Source organism: Rosa chinensis, chromosome 1, assembly GCF_002994745.2.
Source record: "Rosa chinensis cultivar Old Blush chromosome 1, RchiOBHm-V2, whole genome shotgun sequence".
NCBI classification, from domain to species: Eukaryota; Viridiplantae; Streptophyta; class Magnoliopsida; order Rosales; family Rosaceae; genus Rosa; species Rosa chinensis.
In genome coordinates this window covers 62,184,337-62,208,042 of record NC_037088.1, presented here as the reverse complement: position 1 = coordinate 62,208,042, position 23,706 = coordinate 62,184,337, and the positions used below count along the sequence as shown (strand labels likewise).

Below are 23,706 nucleotides of genomic sequence, written 5' to 3'. Positions count from 1 at the left end.
ACAGCTTATGTGTGTGCTTATGTTACAATAAGCAACGTCGCATCGCATAACATTATTGCCCTCAACATGAAGAGACCAACGGTAAAAAATTCGAATACCAAATTGCAGATTTTGGAATGTCAATTTTGGAAACCAAATAACACCAGTAATCTCAACAAATGCTTTACTTTTTCATTCATCACTAGTCAAGTCAGATACAAAACAAAGCCCCAAAATTTCACATACCACCGAGAAAAAGCTACTATCTTTGAGGCTTTTAGTCTTTTACAGAGCTTCGCAAACTACCTACCTACTTTGCAATTGGAATTCAACCTAGCTCTACTCCTCTCCTTTCTTCCGCTTCGGCACAACCACCGTCACCATGCCATGCTTAACCTCCGATCTAGCCTCGCCGCTCTTGCAACCCTCCGGCAGAGGAACCAGGGTTTCGCAGCCGTCGCAGTCCCGGAGCTTGATGCTGACGGTGTTCTTCTCGACGTCCACCGCGACCTTGACGATTTCCTTCCCGAATCCCGGAAAGGCTCTCGTGACGGTGAAGCTGTCGTCGGAATCTCTGATCTGGACGGCGGGGAGGGGGCCTTTGTCGTTGGGATCGTTCCGATCGGCCATGAAGATGTGGTACCTCATGGAGGCAGAGGCGGTGGTGGAGATTGATCGGGAAGCGATGGCCGGGAAGAGGTGGTCGCCGGAGAAGAGGACTCGCCTGAGGGTTTGAGAGAGTAGAAACGCCATTGGAGGAGGAGCTGAGACCTGACAGTGAGAGGGTGTGTCTTGGTGAGTGAGAGCAGCGTGGCATTTGTACCCGCGAAGTTTCTGGAATACAAATTAGATATTTTCAGCCCTTTGGGCTGGTAGATGTTTGGGCTTCGTTATGGGCTAGAATCCACAATGTGCTCCAAACCCGAATCAAATATAGCTGTCTTTTGTTTTTGTTTTGAACACTAAATATAGTTGTCTTTAGACCAAGGGTGGTGAAATAGGTTTTCGATTTACATCATCGAAAATTTAATTCCTTTATATAGCACTTCTATTAAAATGAATTTCATTGATACTCGGTGATAAAAACCTCTTAAAAAGACACCTTGAATGAAATTGAGAGCATAGAAGAAATATGAGTGGTTGAAATCTAAATTAAGTGTCACGGAGTTAGGACATGTGTCTCTTAAATTGAGAAATATCTCTTCATGACTTCATCTTAGAACTCGATAACTTGAACTAGCTGTATACTATAACTTTCAAAATGCATCTTATCTCATCTTCAAAGTAACGAAGTGTGATGCCTACACAACTGTGCTCTCAGCCTAATAACAATTATCACTCATCTTCCCTCACCTGTATGGTTCTATCGATTGCAAACTATCTATTTCTCTCTCATTCATTTGTTTATTGTAGTTTCTTTAAATAATTAATTTATCATTACGTTTAATTTGAATAGTAATTTTATATTAAGTTCGACAATAATTTAACTTGAGTCATGTTCATTTAATAGATTCTTACTATTTTACTCGAATTCATTAAACACACCGAGTAAAAAATCATGAATTTCTCTTTCTTTTTGGTAATTTTTGCTGGTAATGTTGTGAAGAGTCATAAACACAAGGCACATATTAGATTTAAGTTTCCACATGCCTCTCATGTGCAGTCCAATTTCATCATCGTCATCCTATGGACTCCCCATGCCTGAAACTCGGCAGTTAAAAAACATTTCGGTTACGCACTCCACCGAGTCGGAGCGACTCAAGCCGCACGATCCGAACCCGAGTCACTGAGCTGGAACCATGTTGCTGGATCTCGGTCCGTTCTCCGACGAGAACTTCGACCGTAAGAAGTGGGTGAACTCGGCGTGCCAGAGTCGCCACCCGCAGGACTCAGTCGACAAGCACCTCGTGGGTCTGGAGATGAAAATCCAGATGGTCTCGGAAGAGAGTGTGGAAAGGTCAGGAAGAGAAAGAGAAGCTTCTGGAATTCTGGAAGCACGTTGGGCTTGGTCTGAGACTGATGGCTTATGGAATAGTTAAATTTATTTTGAAAATTCTATTTGTATCACATCATCCGGTATCAGGATTACATAAAAAAAAATGTAGATGAAGAAAATTTTCCAGTTGCTTGGTTTTTTTTTTTTTTTTTGGCCTTTCTCTTGCTTTAGTTGTAGTTTGATTTCAAGGCTGGCCATTGATTCAAATGACCAATGCAATAGGAATAGGACCAAGTGACAGTTCACATTCTTTCTGACCATAGTTTGGATTTGAAGGATTACCAGTAAAGAGACCAGCAAATGAAATATGTTGAAAATTTGAAATGTAGATGAAATTCCTTAAAACATTGCCTGATTGGCAGAAGCATCTACAATTCCAGGGGCCGATAAGGCAAGCTGAACTGTCTAGAGGGTTTCAAGCTTCCTAGTCAAATGTAGGCCGGGTAATCTAGCACATTACTATTTCATTGAACAACATTATACCAGTACGTAAAGAAATATATATGCTAATTCTACTTGCCAGCCAAGGAGACATTCATTAGTATTAGTAAAGAGGCCAAAAGTTTTAGCGATTTTTTTAGGCTCGTCAAATAGCTGGGAATTCTGGTTGTTGTATGATAAATATTGAGGTTGATATCAATCTAATTGTCATGAACATCTGCATTCTCTTTTTAGTATGATCAACGGTTGCAAGGAGGTTGACAAATTCAAACCCGGAAACTCAATATCCGTTTCCACATGCAAAAACTGATCAAGTAAGGAAACAAATTTTGGGCTTCCTGCCAAGTCTCTGGACCTGATTAACTAGTTTCATATCAACTCTGCTAATAATGTGACATATCAACTCTGTTTTCATTTTGTGACATAATTTTCTCTACCATGGGATGGAAAATTTATGTAAGAGACTTTTCCAAGTCTTTTGTGGTGAATTTGGTCATGAACTTTCAAATCAATCGACATTGTTCCGGTGGGAAAACAAGAGCAGTATTTATGGAAGCAAGCCAAGTCGTCTTTGGAAAAGCAAGTCAACACTGCTAGGTCGTTGTTCATTACTTCAAACTAATTTCAGTCAAGCAAAGTGTCTGATGCAGATTACCATATCTCGAATCCTATAAGTTAATTTGTCAGGCCTCAAATGGAACTCACAAATCTTCACAACCCCATAACCAATTCAAAATGACCTCATCATACTTTTTTTCCAATGTACTAGCACTAATACTAGTACTAGCAATTGCTTTTTTTTTGTTGCTGCAGGGCCATGGCCTCAACCATGGACAGCAATAGGTTAGCACTCAGAGGAGGCAACGAGACAGATAGGCTGGCATTGCTTGCCATTAAAGCTCAAATACACCAAAATCCCAACCGGCCAGTCATGAGCTCGTGGAATAAGTCCACTCATTTTTGCAACTAGCATGGTGTCACCTGCAGCCGACGCCATCTTCAGAGGGTCATTAAGCTGAACTTAACCTCCCTGAAGTTATCCGGGTCCATATCTCCGCACATAGGAAACCTGAGCTTCCTAAGGGATCTAAGCTTCTATGATAATAGCTTCACCAAAAAAATCCCTCCAGAAATTGGGCACTTGCGGAGGTTGCGGATATTACGTCTAGAAAACAACTCACTCAGTGGTCCTATTCCTGCCAATATCTCCAATTGCTTCAAACTCATTATTATCGATGTTTCTTACAACAAGCTGGGAGGTAACATTCCTCCAGAACTTGGCTCCTTGTCTAAGCTTGAGTATCTTAGTTTGCTATTTAATAATCTAACAGGAGGGATACCTCCCTCCTTGGGTAACCTTTCTAGTCTTGGCTCACTTGATGCTTATAGTAATAACTTGGTGGGAAGTATTCCTAGTTCTCTAGGCCAACTGAAAAAATTAACATATTTCTCATTGGAATCAAACCAGTTGTCTGGTACCATCCCTCCCTCCATCTATAACATCTCAAGTCTCATTGGATTTATCATAGGAATAAACCAAATTCAAGGGAGCATGCCCCCAACCTTGTTCAGAACCCTTTTGAATCTCAAATATTTTTGCATTTCCGATAATCAGTTGAGTGGATCACTTCCTCTGTCAATAAGCAATGCCACTAATTTAGTGGATTTTTATGTTGAGAATAACCAAATAACAGGGCAAGTGCCAAACTTACAAAAGCTTCGTACCCTTGTGACATTCTATATTGCTGGTAATCATCTCGGAAGTGGCAGTGATGGGGACTTGAGTTTTTTCTCATACTTGACCAATGCTACACAGTTGGTGTGGTTGGCTGCAGATACCAACAACTTCGGAGGGACGTTGCCCGCATCAGTATCCAATCTCTCAACCAACCTTGCAGGTCTCGATGTTCACAAAAACCAATTACATGGAAGCATCCCTGCAGGGATAGTGAATCTGGTCAACATGGAATTATTGGTTTTGTCTGATAACATGTTCACAGGTAACATTCCCACTGACATCGGGAAACTTTCAAGTCTTGGGAAATTGGGTTTTCATAATAACAGATTATCAGGAAGCCTCCCATCCTCTCTAGAAAATCTGACATCATTAGTTTATCTCGAATTGCAAGGAAATAATTTTAATGGTACCATCCCTACAAGCCTTGGGGAATGCCATTCATTGCTAGTGCTTGATCTTTCACGCAATAATCTTAGTGGGGACATACCTCCACAAGTTATTGGTGTTCCTTCTTTATCAATATCTTTGAACTTGTCTGAAAATCGTCTCAGTGGTTCCCTTCCCTTGGAGGTAGGAAAGTTAAAAAGTCTAGGTGAGTTGGATCTCTCTAATAATATGATATCAGGAAAACTTCCTAGTAGCCTTGGTAGTTGCCTGAGTTTAGAAATCCTGCTCTTGCAAGGAAACTTCTTTGACGGCTCCATTCCTTCGGCTATGGTTTCCTTGAGAGGGATTCGAGATTTAGACCTTTCGCGCAATAATCTCTCCGGTGAAATTCCTGAATTTCTGGCGGGGTTTGGAAGCTTGAAGCAACTTAACCTGTCTTTCAATGACTTTAGGGGTGCAGTACCAGTTAAAGGTGTCTTTAACAATGCAAGTGCCACTTCAGTTGTCGGAAACACTAGGCTCTGCGGAGGTATTTCTGAATTTCAGCTTCGAAAGTGCAAGTCTAAAGAATCGAGGTCTCGTAGCATGAAACTAACAATCTCATTAGTATCCGCATTCACACTTCTTGGAATTGCTATGCTGCTGACATTTATGTTTCTTTGTTTCTCCAAAAAGAAAAGCAAAGCAACTTCATCAAGCACATTTTCGAACTCTATTTTGCAAGTCTCATATAATACTCTCTCCAAAGCTACTGATGGTTTCTCTGCAACAAATTTGATTGGTGCGGGTAGTTTTGGGTTTGTCTACAAAGGAGTTCTCAACGAAGATGGAGCTCAGCTTGTTGCTGTGAAGGTGTTTAACATGTTACGCCGGGGAGCTTCCAAGAGTTTCCTAGCCGAATGTGAGGCACTCCGAAATATCAGACATCGAAATCTAGTCCCAATTATAACTGCATGTTTGAGTTTTGACTCTCATGGTAATGATTTCAAGGCTTTGGTTTATAAGTTCATGGAGAATGGGAGCTTAGAGGAGTGGCTACATCCAACTACTGGGACAGAGGACGCACTGAAGAATTTAAGTCTTGTTCAGAGGCTAAACATTGCCATTGATGTTGCTTGTGCACTGGATTATCTTCATAATCATAGCAAAACACCAATAGTTCATTGTGATCTCAAGCCAAGCAATGTTCTTTTGGACAATGACTTGACTGGACATGTTGCTGACTTTGGATTAGCTAGATTCCTCTCAAGAATAGCCGATAACGTCTCAGCAAATCAATCAAGTTCCATTGCAATAAGAGGGACTATTGGTTATGCTGCTCCAGGTATGCACTTGTGCTATTTTGTTCTGCTATTTTTCTTGTAGCTAGGTAGTTTCATTACTGAGAGTTGCTTTGCTAACAATTACTGTGGTGTTTGAACTTTGAACCACAGAGTATGGAATGGGTAGTGAGGTGTCAACATATGGAGATGTCTACAGCTTCGGCATTCTCTTGTTAGAGATGTTTACAGGGAAGAGACCCACTGACCACATGTTTGTGGACGGTTTGAACCTTCACAAGTTTGTGAAGATGGCCTTCTGCGAGCGAGTTTTAGAGATTGCTGATTCATCACTTGTTCAAGTAGGCAATCCCAGCCAGAGCACCAATGATGCTCTTGAGGAATGCTTGAGTTTAATACTGGGAATTGGAGTTGCTTGCTCTGTGGAATCTCCAACAGACCGAGAGAATATCGGTGATGTTGTATCTGAACTGAAAAGCATTCGAGCCACTCTTGTTGGATAGAAACTTTGCTATTGTTTTGTTATGGCTTCCACTGCCAATCATGCATGTTTTTATGTGCTGCCCGCTTTCAATTCTTGTTGCTACTATATATGCACGAAGAATGTTTAATTAGGTAAATACTACATCTTGTATTTTGTGTTTGGCCTTGAACTGGAGCACTTCAATGATCAAGTTCATTACAATGAATAGAAAATAAGTTTCTGTTTCCTAATTTCTATACATCGTGTATTTTCAAGTTTTGTTTTTTGCTTTTATCTTCCTTCAGTTGTTCAATTTCTAGGCCATTGATTCAAATGAATAATGCAATAGGAAGAGTACCAGGTGACAATTCACATTCTTTCTTTGACATGTGTAGGCAGCTCAATAAATCGCCTTTCTCTTAGGCGTGTTTATTGTTCAATCAAGGCTTGGATTAAGTTTGCATCCCCTCACTTTCCTGGTTGTGCTTCGGGGAGGTTGGATTCCAATTTGCTTTTGGAGCTTGGGGTGCAACCGGTGGCTAAAATGGTGCGTCCCCGCCTTGTTTTCTGGGTTCCTCCAAAGCGTCCATGGATAAAGCTCAATGCTGATGGTCTTGCCAAAGGCAATCCAGGTCCAGCTGCTTGTGGTGGAATTTTTAGGGGAGAAAATGGTTGTTATATTGGGGGGTTATTGTGGTAGGTTGGGTATTGGCAATGCTTTCTATTCGGAGTTGATGGCTGTCATTATTGGGGTTGAATTTGCATATCTGCATCGCTGGCATCATTTGTGTTGGAGAGTGATTCTACCAGCGTTGTCAATTGTCTCGTGTCATCAACCTTTGTCCCTTCTTGGCCTATGTGAATCCTTTGGAGTAATTGCCTAGCTCGCCTTCGAGTAATGCAACTTCGCTGCTCTCATGTTCTCAGGGAGGGTAATGCGGCTGCTGATGGTCTCGCCAACTTGGGTTTGGCTTATCCATCTGTTTCTTGGTTCTTATTTCCTCCAATGGAGATTCACGGGTTGTTGTTACGTGATGCTTCTAGAGCTTCACATCTTCGCCACAAGTAATGTTTTATTGCACGAACTGTTTCTACATAGTAATCACAGCTACACACAGTTTGATTTCTTTTTACTCTCTCTTTTGGAGGAGTTTTCTTTTTTCTTCTTTTGTTATTGCTCTTTCTGGGAAAGGTTTTGGTTTGGTCCCCCTTTCCTCTTTGTATTTTTTCTTTTATCCTTTATTTTTTAATAAAATTAAATGGAGGGATATATGGGCGGTGGTTTCCGGTTATGATGGCCCCCTTTCCTTCGGGGATGTGGTGGGTGCTTGACACCCAAAATCGGCTGTTGCAGAGGAGCTAATATCGCCTAATCCTCTATTTATATTATAAAAAAAAAAGGTGTAGGCAGCTTAAACATAGTTTGGATTTTGAGGCCATACCAGTAAAGAGACCAGCAAATGAAATATGATAGGAGCAACAATTAGAAAGCATAAAAGAAAGGAAAGAGATTCAAATCATAATTCATTCATACCCATCTCTGGTTACAGCATACAAGCTTAAAGGAGTTGAATCCAGATACAAACAAAAGGAGAGATGAAAGGAGAGGTAGACACATGGTCGAGGTCCACTGTGGATGTATTCTAACTCTGTCTCTTGTGCAGTACTTCTGAGAATGAGGAATTGGGTTGCTTAAGAGGGAAATTAAGTGGGCTTGTTCTATCAGGTCCCCCCCCTTGAGATGCAAGTAGGGCTGGGCGTTAGGACCCGAAGGACAGAGAACCCGACCCGGACCGACCCAAAAAGCCCGAATCGGGTCGGTTTTAAGAAGAAATATTTCGGTTCGATGCAAAGCCCGACCCGAATGACTGTTTATCCGATCGGTGTCGGGCTTGATATTTTCCGGGACCGAAAGACCGATTGGAACCAATTTCCCCTCCATCTCAGCCTCTCGAAACTCTCCTCCCAAGCCAGCTCCTCCTCCTCCTTCTCCATACTCAAATATGCAGCTTACCAATCACCAAACCATAGCCAACACTTCAACCGATTCACATCGGAGAACAAGTTCCAGTCCCTGCAACAATAGCCCGCAGCATCATCCTTGGAACAACATACCGCTCCATTTCCCAAACCTCACTTGCCTAACCCTGTGATCCTCCCCATCAAATCAAAATTGACAGAAGCACTATGGGTCAAAACAACCCACCTATCTCACCGACTCACCCCAGTCACCAAAATCAATCAAAAGGACGTAGCACACACCATCACTCAGCGAGAAAGAGAGAATTGCATAATGGATTAATGGGGATTGGGGAGGAAGAAAAAAGGGGAAAAAAAAAGAAAAAAAAAAGAAGAAGACGGCTAGAAGAGAGAGAGCAGAAAGTGAGAAAGGGTTCTGCCGTTCTGGAGTTTTAAGTTTTGTTTTGTTTCGTTTCATTTCTCCCGGCTAGGATGAAATAAATATAAAGTTTGTACAAGTTATACTGAGAGCGTCTCGTGCTCCAGTGGTTGGGAGCGAGGCTTTCGTATGGGAGGTTGAGGGTTCAAACCTCGCCTCTCACCCAATTTTGTGTGTATTTTGCATAAAGCTGGGAAACTGGATTTGGGCCCGAAAAGCCCGAAGACCGAACCGGCCCGTTTGAGGTCGGTTTCTGTCGGTTTCCATTTTGAAAAAGCCTGAACTGACAAGGCCCAATTGTTTCGGGTTCGGTCTCGGTCTCACCAAATGTTAGGCCCGGCCCAGGCCTAGATGCAAGCCGTCCACGGTTGCAGAAGTCCGGAAAATGAGCCATGATGAGATGGGTCTCCTCCCAGGTGGCGTCCTCTTCAGGAAGGCCATTCCATTCAATCAACCACTGAGTAATAGGACGTTTCTTCTTGTGAGTGACAGCCATGTCCAAGACTCGAGATGGAGTCTAGATCATGTTGCCCTGTGGATCCATCTGGGGGAGTGTTTGTGAACGAGGGATATCATCTCTAAGGCGCGGTTTGATGAGGGATACATGAAAGACCAGATGGATCTTGGAAGATGCCGGAAGAGCAAGGCGGTAAGCGACGACACCGATCCACTCTGTAATCTGAAAGGGACCGTAGAATCTGGGGGACAATTTGTGGGAGGAACGCTTGGCCACCGAGCGCTACCGGTACTGGTGAAGTTTAAGGAAAACCCAATCACCGACTGTAAATTCTCTCTCCATGCTATGGCGATCGGCTTGCTGCTTCATGCGATTATGAGCCTGAGACATGTGAAGCTTGAGGGAGGCTAGAAGTGCATCTCGGTCGCTCAAGGCAACATCAACAGTGTTCACCGAAGTGGATCCAGGTAAGTTTCGAGAAATTGAGAGTGGTGGGGATCCATAAACAGCCTGATACGGTGTCATTTTGATGGTGGCATGATAGATGGTGTTATACCACCACTCTGCCCAATGGAGGAGGTTGCGCCAAGCAGAGGGTTGTCAGCCACGAAGCATCTCAGGTAGTGCTCCAGGGATCGATTAACCACCTCCATTTGAACATCGGATTGGGGGTGGTACGCGGAGCTTCTACAAAGCTGTGTACCTTGTAATTTATAGAAGGACTTCCAAAAGTGACTCAGGAAGATTGGGTCACGATCGGAGGTGATGGTGCGAGGCGTCCCATGGAGCCTAAACACTTCCTTCATGAAGGTTTCGACTATCTGAGCTGCGGTGTAAGGATGGGTGACTGCAATGAAGTGGCCGTACTTCGAAAGTCGGTCTACCACTACCAGAATGGCATTGGTAACCTGAAAGTTAGGCAACCCATCGATAAAGTCCATAGATATGTCGACCCAAACTTCTTCCGATACCGGCAGAGGTTGGAGAAGGCTCGGGGGGTTGATAGTCTCATAGGTCTATCTTTGACATTGATCGTAGCGATGAAAGTTTTGACGTCCTTCCTCATGCCTGGCCAAGCAAAATTCAGAGACAAACGGGCAAAGATAGCCTGAATGGCCAGCCTGCAGAGAAGAATGAAATTTGTGTAGCACCTTTGCACGCCATTCTGAGGTTTGGAGAACGAATACTCTGCCTTTGTAAATTAGCTTGTTGTTTACCCATGAGAAACCCTTCCTAGTAGGGGCTCCTTATTGCAAGGCTGCAGTGATCTGTTGGGCTTCTAGGTCACGGGTGCAGGCCTATAGGATGTGGTTGACACCGTCAAACATGGGGGAGGAGAGAGCCTGAATGGCGCACAACTCAAGTTGGCGAGAGAGAGCATCGGGAACAGTGTTAAGATGGCCAGCCTGGTATTCAATCTTGTAATTGTAGCCGAGGAGCTTAACCAGCCACTTGTGCTGGGAGGGCGTGGTAATATGCTGATCAAGTAGGTTTTTGAGCGTCTGATGATCCGTAAGGATAGTGAACTGATTACCCAATAAGTAAGGCCTCAATTTATCAATTGCAAAAAGCACGGCAAAAATCTCTTTGTCATAGGTAGATAGGATCTGATTCTTGGGTAAAAGAGTTTTGCTGAGAAAGGTGATAGGGTGCTTTTGTTGACACAGAACAACTCCAATCCCAAGGCCGCTGGCATCAGTTTCAATGGTAAATGGCATGGAGAAGTTCGGAAGAGCCAGCACGAGGGCGGTGGTTATTGCTAATTTCAGCCGGTAAAAAGCATCCTTAGAGGCAGTTGTCCAAATAAAATTATTGGACTTGAGCATGGAGGTGAGAGGTTGTACAATCAGCCCAAAATGAGGGACAAACTGGCTGTAGTAGCCCACTAGGCCGAGGAATCCACGCAGCCCTTTAACAGTTTGGGGTTTAGGCTAGTCTTGTAAACATTGCACCTTGTCTGGGTCCATAGAGGTTCCTGAGTCCGAAATCACATGACCCAAGTAGCTGACCTTGTCTTGGGTAAAAGAACATTTCTGCAACTTAACTTTTAAATGATGACTTTATAATAAATGAAATACTTCCTCAAGATGAGTAATGTGAGAAGGTAAATCCGAGCTATATATCAAGATATCATCGAAAAAAACTAAGACAAATTTCCGTAGAAGTGGTCTAAAGATGTGATTCACTAAAGCTTGAAATGTAGAAGGAGCATTGGAAAGGCCAAAGGGCATTACCACAAACTCGTAGTGGCCGTTATGAGTCCGGAATGCGGTTTTATAGATGTCATGCTCATGCATTCGGATTTGGTGGTAACTCGAACGAAGATCTAACTTGGAGAAAAACTTTGCACCATGGAGCTCATCAAGTAGCTCATCGACCACGGGAATGGGAAACCAGTCCTTGATTGTGGCGGCATTAAGTTGCCGGTAATCCACACAAAACCGCCAAGTGCCTTCCTTTTTCTTGACCAAAAGCATCGGAAAAGAAAAAGGACTGCGGCTCGGCCGTATCAACCCATTTGCTAGTATATCTTGAACTTGTATTTCCAATTCTTCTTTTTGGGAGTGAGCATATCGATAAGGTCATACATTAATTGGGCCGGTGTTGGGCATAAGAGGGATACGATGATCAAAGGCTCGGCTTGGGTGTAGGTTAGTGGGTGCAGAGAACAAGTCTCTATGGTTGTCCAAAAGAGACTGGAGTGGTGGAGGGTATGTGGTTGGTGTAGAAATAGTGGGCCTGGGAGGATTGGAAAAGAATTCTTGTTGGTTAGAAGGAAATATGGTCATGATGGTTGTTTGGTCATTTTGACTGGGCTTTTTGGTGAGGCCCTGAAGCACATGGCATTTTCCTTGGGCTGTGAACATCATGACCTTATCTAAGAAATGCCACCCAATAACGCCTAAGGTATCGAGCCATTCTGCTCCCAGCAATAGCTCACAACCAGGGACTTGGAGTAGAAGGAAAGAGTTAGTAAACTGATAACCCTGAATTTGGACCGTCATGTCGACTGCTTGCTCGGAGGGTGAGATGGGTTGGTTGTAGGCTGAGGTAAATTGGAGTTTCGATGCCGGCCGGATAGTGAGGCCAAAACGGTGGGCTACGGCGGGGCTCAAAAAATTCCGAGTGGAGCCACAGTCAACGAAAACTGCGACTAGGTTGCCATTGATGTTGCCTTCGAACCTCATCATCTCACTTATGGTTGTGTTTGTGATGGCATGGAGGGGAAGTACTTGGTCTTCGTCGGAGTGGTGGTCCTCCTCATGGGATCCCTCGGCTGGGTGCTCCTCCAACGGCTCTAAGGATTCCAGGATGGCCATGATAGGTGTCTTGCAGACGTGTGATTTGGACTAAGTTTCATCGCAACCATAGCAGAGGCCCTGAGCTCTGCGTTCCCTCTGTTCTGCCGGGGACCATTTGCGAAACGGGCCCTTATGTTTTGGCTTCGGGGTGGTGTGTAAGGACTGGGTAGTGGGTAGGTTGGTGGAATTGTGAGTGTGGGGGAGGGAAATTTGGCATGTAGTGGGGGTAGAGTAGAGGTGGGAGAATTGAGTGGGTTTTACCGAGTGATGCCAAGAAGTACGGTTGTGTCGGGAGGAACGGATGTTGGCCAGTTTTATTTTAAAGCGACGTGCCAAGCTCTAAGCCGATACCAGAGTGTGGGGCTCCAAGTCAATCACGTCGTGCCTGATTTCCTGTTTCAATCCAATGAGAAAGATGGGGAGCAGTTCGGATTCCGACCAACCTCTTGCCCTTCTGGCGAGCTTCGTAAAGGCCATGATGAATTCATCCACAGAAGAGGACTACTGCAATTGGGAGAGAGCAATCTTGAAGTCGACAACGTTGCCGGCATCGTGATGCTCGAGGAATGTATAGGCAAATTGCTCCCAACTGGCTGCCGGATACTGTTGCTCGAAGGAGTTCATCCACATGCAAGCATCAGGGCCGAAGAAAGGAGGCTACTGTGGAGATGTACTCGGAAGGGTGAATCCGGTGTGTCCGGGGGTACCGCTCAACCATCGTTAGCCAGCCAATGACATCGTCTCCGGTGAATATGGGTAGGGTCATTTTAGGGGGTTTGGAGTGGTAAAAATCATGGTGATGTGGTGGAGGGCCTCTGGCGTATGTGATGGTGGTGGAAAAGGGAATAGAAAATTCTGGTAGAGAGAGGTGTGGTTGAGGAGCAGATAGACCAGAAGAGACAAGGGGTTGGGGAAAAGATGTTATGGTGGAGAAGTGTTGTGGGCTGAAGAGAATGATGGTGTGTGAGGAGAAGAGTCATGGGGTGTTGGTGAAGGTATGGAGCCAAAAGTGATTTGGGGAAGGGTGGAAGGTGTTTGGGGAGGAGGAGGGAGGGAAAAAGATGGTGTTGGTGAGTAGGATGAGACTTTTTTAGACGAGTGTATCAATTGGTGTTGATGGGTAAGAGCCTGCACTATGGTGCTCTATAGGGCGGCTATCTGGGCGGTTATTCGGTTTTGAAAGGAAGAGTGGTTGTGGTGGATGCCGTCGATGGAATGGTGGAACTCATCTCGAATGAGCTCTAAAGAGTGATGGAATTCCTCTCTGTGAAGTTGTGAGTCATCTCCGGGTTGGTTGGGGCAGATGGTATGGTGGAGATTGGTGGGAGGGGTGGGACAAATGCGGAGGTTGTAGGGGTGGAGGAGGGGGCGGAAGTTTGCACGGTCCGGGAAGGAGCCATGCTTTGATACCAGATGATAGGAGCAAAAATTAGAAAGCATAAAAGAAAGGAAAGAGATTCAAATCATAATTCATTCATATCCATCTCAGGTTACAGCATACAAGCTTAAAGGAGTTGAATCCAGATACAGACAAAAGGAGAGATGAAAGGAGAGGTAGACACATGGTCGAGGTCCACTGTGGATGTATTCTAACTCTGTCTCTTGTGCAGTTCTTCTGAGAATGAGGAATTGGGCTGCTTAAGAGGGAAATTAAGTGGGCTTGTTCTATCAAAATATGTTCAAATGTAGATGGAATTTCCTAACATTGCCTAATTGACATCGAAACATTTACAATTCCAGAGGCCGAAAAAGCAAGCTGAACTGATCAACTACAAGATTTTCAAGCTATCCGGTCGAAAATTTAGGCAGGATAATCTCTAGATTTTGAGCAACAAACAACATTAAATGGACATTTCATCAAACACATTACACTTGACATGAAAAGACTATAACAATCTAATGGCAGTACCCAAGCAACCAAACCCATAAATGGAGGAAAGGGGTCTGAGGCAGTATGAGTGCGTCAGGCGGGCTTGGCATAGCGATAGGCACCAACCCATGAGAGGCTCCATTATTCAGCAGATGTTCAAGGTCGTCAGTGAAGTTCATAGCTCCAAAACGAAGAACAACAAGGAGTGGCAGGAAAAGCTGGCCATGGTGGTTTTGAGAGCAGAGAAATCATGTATTCCAAAGACAATTCAGAGGCTGAGTGATGCGGAAAGCATGAACACGATAGCAAGAGACTCCGTCAAGCGTCGAAAGCCATATGAGATGAGCTGGAATCCACTAGCAATTACGGGCACAGCCGTAAGAAACATAGAGAAACTTCTCTAATATTTGGTTTTTTTTATTGATAACTTGAATGAAAATTACAATCTAAGAGGTGCCTTATATAGGGCATATAGCATAAACCTAATACAATTAGAAAACATAAAGAACAATGAAACCTAATTAAACCTGATTAAATAAAAATCGGAAATAGAATCCTGGATACTAAAGAATATTACGCTTGGAATCCTAATCAAGATTTTGCTCAAGAATCCCGATATATCCAAAAGAGTAATTTATGATTAATTCCATCATTAAGAAGCCTATTTGAATACCAATTTCCAATATTCAAATTATTCTTCTTAATGTGAAGATGCTTCTTTCTTTTCAAGATTTTTTGTTGAAATTGGCTAAAATCTCGTCCTACATCAGTCTCCTCCACTTGAAAAGAACTCGACCTCGAGTTCCTCTTGTATGTAGCCCGATCATTAGTAGGAATAAAACATGATAAGCCATCAACTTCAATATTCTCAAAATTAAAAGGTATCACCATGAATCCAATACCGTAGACAAGTTTAGAATAAGCATCTTGAAACTTGAACTCCTCCACTTGAAAAGGAATAGGCAATGACTTCTCCTTGGGTTGATCTTAAACACAATTTGGCATACATGACATGGATATTGATGTGATGAATGAATCAGCTTCCTTGTCCTTAATGAGTTTCTCTTCAATCTTCAAAGTGGCTTCTTCATGTTCCTTTTCACATACCTTAGGATGGTCATTCTTGTTGTTCTTCCTTCTAGGCTTGATTTTAATTTTGTGCGACTCCCACCTAAATAAATATGTGTTATCTTTGCAATAACCACCTTTGACGCTTTCATGCCATGGTCTTCCAAAAAGCACATTAGTGTCGTCCATGTCAAGTAATCTCTTATTTACAAAATTTTCCCATAGAGACAGGAAATTTACAAACCTCTGTTACTTGTGCATATTCATCATCTCCAAATGGAATCCAATATGGATCCCTTAGCTTCACTGTCGGTAATTGAAAATAATCTACAACTTTATTTGCTACAAAGTTCTCTCATAGACCACTGTCAATTATTACAGAGCATACCTTATCTTTGATGATACATGTAGCTCGGAAGTCGTCGTAATCCGGCATTGTGAATATCCAACGTTCCATGTTCTTTTTTTTTTTTTTTTGGATTGATGAGGTTGTCCTAGGGTGAATCCCTTGGCATATTCCTCTTCAACGAAACTTTCTTTGATAGATACTCTACGACCAGCGTAGTTGAGGTTGGTGGTAGTGAACTTCTCCCTTGGATCGTCGTCTGCTAAGAAGCGGGCGATACCCGCTTTGATACCAAATGATGCAGGAAGCTTGAACACGATAGCAAGAGGCTCCGTCAAGCGTCGAAAGCCATATGAGATGAGTTAGAATCCACTAGCAATTATGGGCACAGCTGTAAGAAACATAGAGAAACTTCTCTAATATTTGGTTTTTTTTATTGATAACTTGAATGAAAATTACAATCTAAGAGGTGTCTTATATATGACATATAGCATAAACCTAATACAACTAGAAAACATAAAGAACAATGAAACCTAATTAAACCTGATTAAATAAAAATCGGAAATAGAATCCTAGATACTAAAAAATATTACACTTGGAATCCTAATCAAGATTTTGCTCGAGAATCCCGATATATCCAAAAGAGTAATTTATGATTAATTCCATCATTAAGAAGCCTATTTGAATACCAATTTCCAATATTCAAATTATTCTTCTTAATGTGAAGACGTTTCCTTCTTTTCGAGATTTTTTGTTGAAATTGGCTAAAATCTCGTCCTAAATCACTAAGTACATGAATTCTGATACACTATGATAGAGCAAATGACGCCATTAACACAATTATTCCAAGATATGAGGGCACTGAAACCGGGGACCTTTTGCCGCCGTGTGTTGAAGCTGCACTTAATCTGGGTTGTGTTGCGGTAAGAGCTTCAAGAAGCCAATGCCACAGTAATCCAAGGAGTTACCACATTTCGAGACCACAAGAACCCCCTTCTCCACCCACTAGAATTTTAGATAGACCATCTGATGAACGACGCCCTCCGTTTTCTCCTCCACATCACCCGGGAAATCAATCAAACTTTGCAAGACCCTCAGCTGTGAGTTCTGCACATTTGGTCCCAGAAGCTCACAGTCATGCCAACCAAGGTAGTAACCTGACTAACCCTCGGCATTACCCATTTTCACTTGAGAATGTTCCTGGTGGCCATAACCAGGTAACAACAATGTCAACCAACAACCAATTGAACTTAGGTTCAGTATATCCATTGTGTTATGGATCTCACTATCAAACTGAAGCATCCCAGTTAGGTCCTCAGGTCCCAGAAAATGCACATTCTGGGACTATATATGTTGGTACACCAGTTACATCAATTCAGGAGCCTACCAAGCATAATATTTTCACCTGTCAAAGGGCTGAAAATGTGTCACACAGAATTCCCCAAGTAGATGTTATGGACATCCAGGAGAAGCCACGAGAAGCAGAATATGTGGAAGTAAAGCCACTTGTGCATCTTACTTCATGCTTAAGTTCGTGATAAGCATGATCTTCTTGATTAGTCAAAAATGGAGGCTTGCTTCATGCTTAAGTTCTTGATAAGCATGGTGTTTTTGATAAGTCAAAGATTGTGACTTACTTCATGCTTAAGTTGTTGATAGGTAAAAGATTGTGACTTACTTCATACTTAAGTTGTTGATAGGTCAAAGATTGTGGCTACTTTCCAACATATGATAGTTGTAAAGATTGCATTTACAACTCATCTATAGCTAAGTTTCTTAAGCTTTAAGAAGCTAGTTGTAACCTCCTCTATGTAGTATAAATAGAGGTCTTGAGTTATAGAGTTGAAATCCCATGTTGTGGTGAGTGAAAACAAAGAGAGAGGGAGTGGAGTTTAGAGAGAAAATGGAGATTTCTCCTAAAACTCAAGTGTCTTTCCTTTGTTAGTGTGTATTTCCTCCTGTTATAAGAGAGAGGGTATTCTCAATTGTGCTCTCCTTAGTGCAAAGAGAAATTGTTGTATCCTTTTGCTCTAATAAAATCCTTCTACAATTTGCTTATTATCTTGTGCTTCACTCATTTTCATAGTTTCTACTTTAGTTGTAATTGGGTGCCCCATACCACAACGTTCCTAACAGAATATGATTTATCTTTGAGGTTGGGTCCTGTCTCACATTTATGTACTGATAGAGGAAGATATTGGCTCGAGTAATTCTCAAGAGGGCGGAAAGTTCAACGATTATTCACCATCTATAAGTAAGGAGTTCTGTTTCTTTCCTACTAAGACTGCTTATGATCCCTCTGAGTCCACTTCAAGCATGTGGAATCAGAGGGTGAAGATCGGAGTTTGAAGCCAACTTTAAAGAAGCGCAAAGCAACTTTTAGAAACAATGAAGAGGATGGGCAATTTTTCTGCCAGCCACCTGGCCAGCCCAACAGGTTTCCTGGTCGATTTACAGGGCCAGGTTTGTAGGCATTCTTTTCTTTTTGTAGTATTATACTATAATCTAAAGCCGAATAATCTTGACTGTTTATCCCTGTTCATTCAACTGTTCATACGTGAAGTGGCGGTTTTACCCTTCTGTTTCACACTATAATCTAAAGCCGAATAATCTTGACTGTTTATCCCTGTTCATTCAACTGTTCATACGTGAAGTGGCGGTTTTACCCTTCTGTTTCTCTCATTTACGGGATGCCATCGTTCTATGGTCAAGTCGAGTTCGTTCGTGGTTTCTGGAGAAAGCAGTCGAAACAGAGAGAGAGAGAGATAGCGAAAGAGAGCTAGAGAGAGTGGAGATTCCGTTTTTCTGTGAGGAGGAAGAAGATCTGCGTCTTGGATAGTTCTGCCGTCTACCTTTTGGGTTGGTTTTTTATTCGTGTCTTTGGTTTATAGTTTTGATTGAGGTTTTTCGCCGTGGTTGGTTTTGAATTGAATTGGGTTTCGATTTTGTAAGGGTATTGTACGGTTTTGCTGTGAGGAGGAAGAGGACCTGCGTTTTGGATAACTCTGCGTTTTGAGCCAAGGAGAAGATGAGGGATTTGGGTATATGGTTGTGATCGATACTTAGTTTTTGGGGTAAGTTCAGGTAATTTCGATTTTGATTGAAATTCTGGTTTCGATTTCAATATGGGATCTGTTTGATTGCTAGGTAAGTGAACAATTTTGAGAGTTGTTATACAATTTCTGTGTTGTGTTCAACCATAAGCATAGAATTGATTAAAAGATTTGAGCTTCACTCTGAGAATGATTGAATAGGAATTGGGCTTAAGACGAGTATTTGATTTTCTAATTCTGGGTATTGATTGCAGAGATTAGTTTCAGCACCAACCCAGTATCTGACATCTGAGAAGTTAAGCATTGGAAAAACCAAGTTCAAGGCTTTTGATTTGGGTGGCATCAGATTGCTTGCAGATTTTGGACAGATTTTGTAAGATTTTGATCAAAGGTCTTTTGCTGTTATTGGCTGAGTTGATTGAATGAGTTGCCAGAAAAAGATTGGTAGAATAAGATTAGTGTTTCTGTCTTAGTTTGATGAGGTCAAGTTAGATATTCTCTGCTAAAAGAAATGCAGAGTTTACACACAAAAACTCTACTGATGAGACCCATTCTCTTCAATTTATTTGTCTTTTGGGCAATCGCCAACTAAATTTAAGTGCCAGAGAGGAGATAGTGAAAAATGGTGAAGGCTGTGCACTATTGTAATTGTTGTGACCGATTAGATTTAGTCCTTTCCGTTTTCTGTTTGTGGATTGATTACTTTAGGCACTATCCTTATAAACACTAAAGTTTTAGATCAGTTACTGGTTCTGTTTGCATTCATTATTATTTTTTCTATATTGTTTCAAGTTGGTTCGGTTGTTTGGCTTCTTTTTGTTAAACAGTTGACAACTTGATTTTAATTCTTTTCTGATAAAACCAATAATTTATATTCATGAAAAAGATCTTCATTTCTTGCTCAACTACATCATGTTTTCGAACCCACTGTTTCTTGCTTTCATACTTTGAACTTCCTTCTTGCTCAAGTACATCATTATCATATTCATGCGTTCTGCTATTCGCCTATCAATTTAATCATCAAAGAATTCTGATATTTACATTTGTTGACACTGTATAGCAAATTAATGCTATTATCAAGAATTTCTACTCACATAATGCAACTAATTTCATTTTCAAAATTACTTTGTGCAGCATCAGCTCTGTTTCACAACTGGAAATCACTGAGCAAGAGGAAAAAAATCAAACAATAGCTTCATCTGTTCACTGTCAAAGATAAATGAAGCTACAGGTAAAGGCTTTTATTCATGAATTTATAACATTTCTATTTGTTTGTACTCTACAACATATTAATCGTATCAATAGTGTTAATCAATGATAGTTTGAGGTTTAGGCAATAGATATCATCCTCAGCAATGAATGTTGACATGAATTAGTCACTTGATTTTCTGACCTTCTGTGACATTTGAATCGTAAAGGACTCATGAGTTGCCTTAACAAGAAATTCAAACCAAGCTCAGAATGTTTTAGCTTTCATTTCAGTAATGTTTTTTGTTTAAATGTTTGAGTTCAATGAATATCGACTCAGATACGAAATTCATTTTTTTCATTCACTTTTGCCTATAGCACTATCTCAATATAACTGTTTGTTATACTCAGTTATTGCTTAAGATGATGTATCATGTATACCAGTGACCTAGCTTAAACTAATTATTTAGGATTGAGTTAAATACATTTTGCATTTTGTATAGGTTTCCAAATATATCTTGCATTGGCATTGTAAGCTCATCCCATTCATTCATCTGATTTCAATTTTTGTTTTGTTTTGTTTTTTGTTTTTTTTTTTTTTTTTTTTTTTTGGTATTGCAATAAATTCGTAACTGGTTTTCTGAGATAGTAAATTAAGAGACACTGATCTTTTCTATTTTGAAGTTATAAGAAAATGAGTGACAGTTCTTATTCCAATGGCAATGCCAATGTGAATGGAAATGGAAATGTTGTGAATGGTTACTAGAAGAGCTGCTGGTACGAGAAGGAAATCGAAGAAACCTTAGGCTGGAGCTTTGCTTTTAATATGTATAGTTACTTATGTATACATTTTCAGTACAATCAGTTACATTAATTTAGTAATCTTGGCTTCTACATCATTTTTTTTTCTTTTTCTTTTTCTTTTTGTGGTTCCTATTTCATTTTATACTTGAATGCGGAAACACACACACACACACAAAACAAGAACTAGCTGACTTATGGCCCTATATTAAAATTTGAGAGTGAAAGTTCTTTACTTTACAAATTGAATGAAAAGTTTCATAATTTTACCATAGTAACATTTTTTTTTTTTGACAACAAATATTGGTTGGATTAGAGGTACCGCAGCATATAAATAAACCCGCGGCATCGCGCGGGATACTCTGCTAGTATTCTACATATACTAAATGTGGTCGCACTGTTCATCCCTGTTCATCACTGTTCATAGGACAGTGAAGTGACGATTTTGTCCTCCTTTTTTCTCCATTTGTTCTACAACGTTCTGCCCTCCTTTTTTTTCTCCCTTTGTTCTACAGGCTTCTCATTCTATTGCTGCGATCAAAATAATCTTGAGAGAGAGAGAGAGAGAAATAGCGTGTGTTTGTTTGCTTTGTGCGAAGAGATGGAAAGATCGATTGTTGCTGCAATCACGTAATCAACTGCGTCGGTTTCTGAATTTCTGAAATTTCGTTCGCATCTTTGTTTGGTTTCTGATTGAGTGGGATTTTTTTTATGTCGATTTTGCAGGAACAATTTGAGGATCTTACAGCCCAGGGTTGCGATCGTCTAGCCCGTGTAGAGATAGGAAGGGATTGGTACAATAGGAAGGGATCATCGCCATTGTTGAAGATCCACCTTCCAGGTCCAGTTCCCTTCCCTCTAACTCATGTATATCTGTACATATAGCTTCAGTTTTGTTTATATCGTTCTTCGTCAATGGTGTGTTTGATTTGTTTGGAAAAGCTGAGAAACTATACGAAATTCATTCGAGTCTTTGAGTTTTGGGTTCTACAGAGAAAACCCAAAACTGGGTTCTGTATGGTTAGTCAATCAAGTTGAATTTTTTGATCCTCTGAGAAGAATTAGTAATAATATAATGGACCCTTTTTTTTTTGTTGGTTTAATTTTGGACGTGGTGTATATTATGGTTTCAGTTCTGTACAGGAGTGTTTTATTTTCGATGTTGAGATTAAGTGTCGATTAGGGTTAAGTAGAAAATTAGAGGCAGGAAACAGTATAAAAGAAGCGGGCTGAGTCTAATTAAGCTTTAGGTTTTAAGTATGGATAGTGATTAAGGTTGTTTACTTTCATTGCTGTTTGTTTGGCCTCTTCAATTCTCACCCAAAAAAGAAAAAAGCTTCTTTTTTTTCAGAAACTTTTACTATGGTTTTCTTGCTTTGATTTTGTGTATCCATGGTAATTAGGTATTGTGTAGTGTTGTTCTAAGTTGGAGATTATGTGTATCCATGGTCGGCAAGCTCTTACCTAACAACAACATCACTCATTGCTAGGATTTTGGTTTCTGAACTTTCTCTATATTTCCTTTGCTTGGTTCTGTTTTCAGCTTTAGTTGTACATACTTTGTTGCTAAGCTTTGCATTTGTAATTTGGTGAAGACATTGGGGATTCAAAATGTGTTTTTAACTTAACAGGAGCATTGACTTTTGAGGCTTCAAGAAGAACTACAAGTACCTTTTGACGAGACTCACCCTGTATGCCTCTATCCTGTTTTGTGGCTCTTACCTTCCTTATTTCTGAAGTGCACAAAAAATAAGTTGGTACTAATTTTATAAAATTCAAAGTGAAGGTATCTTTCGGAGATTATTGTTCAAGCAAGGTGGGAGTCGAGCAACTTGGGAATACCCATTTGCTGTTGCTGGCATAAACATATCATTTATGTTGATTCAATTGCTGGATCTTTGGTCAGGTTTGTAAACAAGTTTAAGTATCATCTTAGACTTTTCCTATATGTTAATAACACAAACAACTTTGTAGGTTAAAATTTTATTGACATCATGTTACCCTGCAGCAAGACCAAGGTGTCTTCCTGGGATAAATTTCTTGCACTTATTAGGAGGTAAAGAAATTTACACCTCACACTATTAGGCGGTGATGATCGACTATGTTTAATAATGTGATATTCAACCTCCTGCATCTAATACTTATGAAATGCATGCAGAAGATGAAGCTGCTTCTGATGTACTGTTCCATATAGCTTTTGACATGGTCTATGCTCAGTGGCTTGCTATGAATGCATCATGCATGCAGTTTAATGTAACCTGTCAACTAACACAAAGCAACCTTTTTTTTTTCTCAATTTGTTTCTGATTATTATTAGAACTTAGCATTCCTGAATCCTAAATTTGGTGAACACTGAATTTTTTGTTTCTTCTCAGGAGCTCTCCAGATGACCAACTCATAGGGCTTTCAATTCCTTCAAGATGTTCTGCAAGCAATGCGGACGTAGTTGGTAAGAGAACCATCTTTAGAAGATATCAAGAGTATCTAAGATTTACCAGCTTATAGTCTGTTGTACCAGTAGCTTTTTGGTAGTACAGAAAAACATTAGCACTGTGCTTGGACTCGGAGAAATTTCAATGAATTCAAAGGGTTACCATGACAACAACGCTTTGCATAAAACAATGGGACATCTTTTTCATGGCCTCATTTCCGCTTTGATATCCGCTATGATTTTATCTGAGTTGTTCCCATTGGATTCAATTTGGTATTTTAACATTTGCCATTGGATCTTAATAGCATGCAAAGTTTTCAGAGACACAGTTGACTAAACTCAAGTACATTTCACATCCCGCAGCAAAGCGCGGGCGCCGTTGCTAGTATGCTTTAAAGTTCAATATCTAAATCCTTTTATGAGATTTCACACAAGTTCATGTTACTTGCTCCTTTTATGAGTCATGCTATATGATCAATGTAAACGTGACATAGCTTAAGGTTGAAAC

The 23,706-nt window shown here is 41.0% G+C and overlaps 2 protein-coding genes and 2 long non-coding RNA genes across 7 annotated transcripts; all 4 read left to right on the top strand.

Annotated features, from left to right (window-relative positions):
- The first annotated feature begins 3,103 nt into the window (after positions 1–3,103).
- Positions 3,104–6,763, top strand: LOC112198490 (probable LRR receptor-like serine/threonine-protein kinase At3g47570). Its single transcript, XM_024339657.2, has 3 exons — positions 3,104–5,865; positions 5,975–6,436; positions 6,680–6,763. Exons 1-2 carry the CDS (start codon positions 3,969–3,971, stop codon positions 6,322–6,324), a joined length of 2,247 nt encoding a protein of 748 aa, XP_024195425.1. The 5' UTR covers positions 3,104–3,968; the 3' UTR covers positions 6,325–6,436; positions 6,680–6,763.
- Positions 6,764–14,370: 7,607 nt separating this feature from the next.
- Positions 14,371–17,263, top strand: LOC112171514. The gene is made up of 2 exons (XM_024308688.1): positions 14,371–14,642; positions 16,543–17,263. The coding sequence occupies exons 1-2, from the start codon at positions 14,371–14,373 to the stop codon at positions 17,261–17,263; spliced, it is 993 nt and encodes a 330-aa protein (XP_024164456.1).
- Positions 17,264–18,350: 1,087 nt separating this feature from the next.
- Positions 18,351–21,115, top strand: LOC112198572. 2 transcript variants are annotated; one of them, XR_002936020.2, is made up of 5 exons: positions 18,351–18,584; positions 18,678–18,799; positions 19,033–19,151; positions 19,913–20,009; positions 21,084–21,115. It is a non-coding gene; the product is annotated as an uncharacterized LOC112198572 (long non-coding RNA). The 2 variants fall into 2 exon arrangements; XR_002936021.2 differs by lacking the exon at positions 21,084–21,115 and adding an exon at positions 20,651–20,865.
- Positions 21,116–21,285: 170 nt separating this feature from the next.
- Positions 21,286–23,539, top strand: LOC112198761. Of its 3 annotated transcripts, none has more exons than XR_005803584.1 (7): positions 21,286–21,397; positions 21,494–21,608; positions 22,399–22,458; positions 22,549–22,673; positions 22,742–22,823; positions 22,926–23,020; positions 23,143–23,539. It is a non-coding gene; the product is annotated as an uncharacterized LOC112198761 (long non-coding RNA). The 3 variants fall into 3 exon arrangements; XR_002936032.2 differs by having other exon boundaries at positions 22,554–22,673; positions 22,776–22,823; positions 23,143–23,537; XR_005803583.1 differs by having other exon boundaries at positions 22,554–22,673; positions 23,143–23,537.
- Positions 23,540–23,706: the final 167 nt, after the last annotated feature.

Excerpts from the sequence above, each read along its gene's own strand:
- LOC112171514 (XM_024308688.1), top strand. The coding sequence starts at position 14,371 with ATGGAGGAAAGGGGTCTGAGGCAGTATGAGTGCGTCAGGCGGGCTTGG. Across the intron at positions 14,643-16,542 it reads GACTCCGTCAAGCGTCGAAA|AGCAAATGACGCCATTAACA; the intron begins GCCATATGAGAT and ends ACACTATGATAG.
- LOC112198490 (XM_024339657.2), top strand. The coding sequence starts at position 3,969 with ATGCCCCCAACCTTGTTCAGAACCCTTTTGAATCTCAAATATTTTTGC. Across the intron at positions 5,866-5,974 it reads TATTGGTTATGCTGCTCCAG|AGTATGGAATGGGTAGTGAG; the intron begins GTATGCACTTGT and ends TTTGAACCACAG.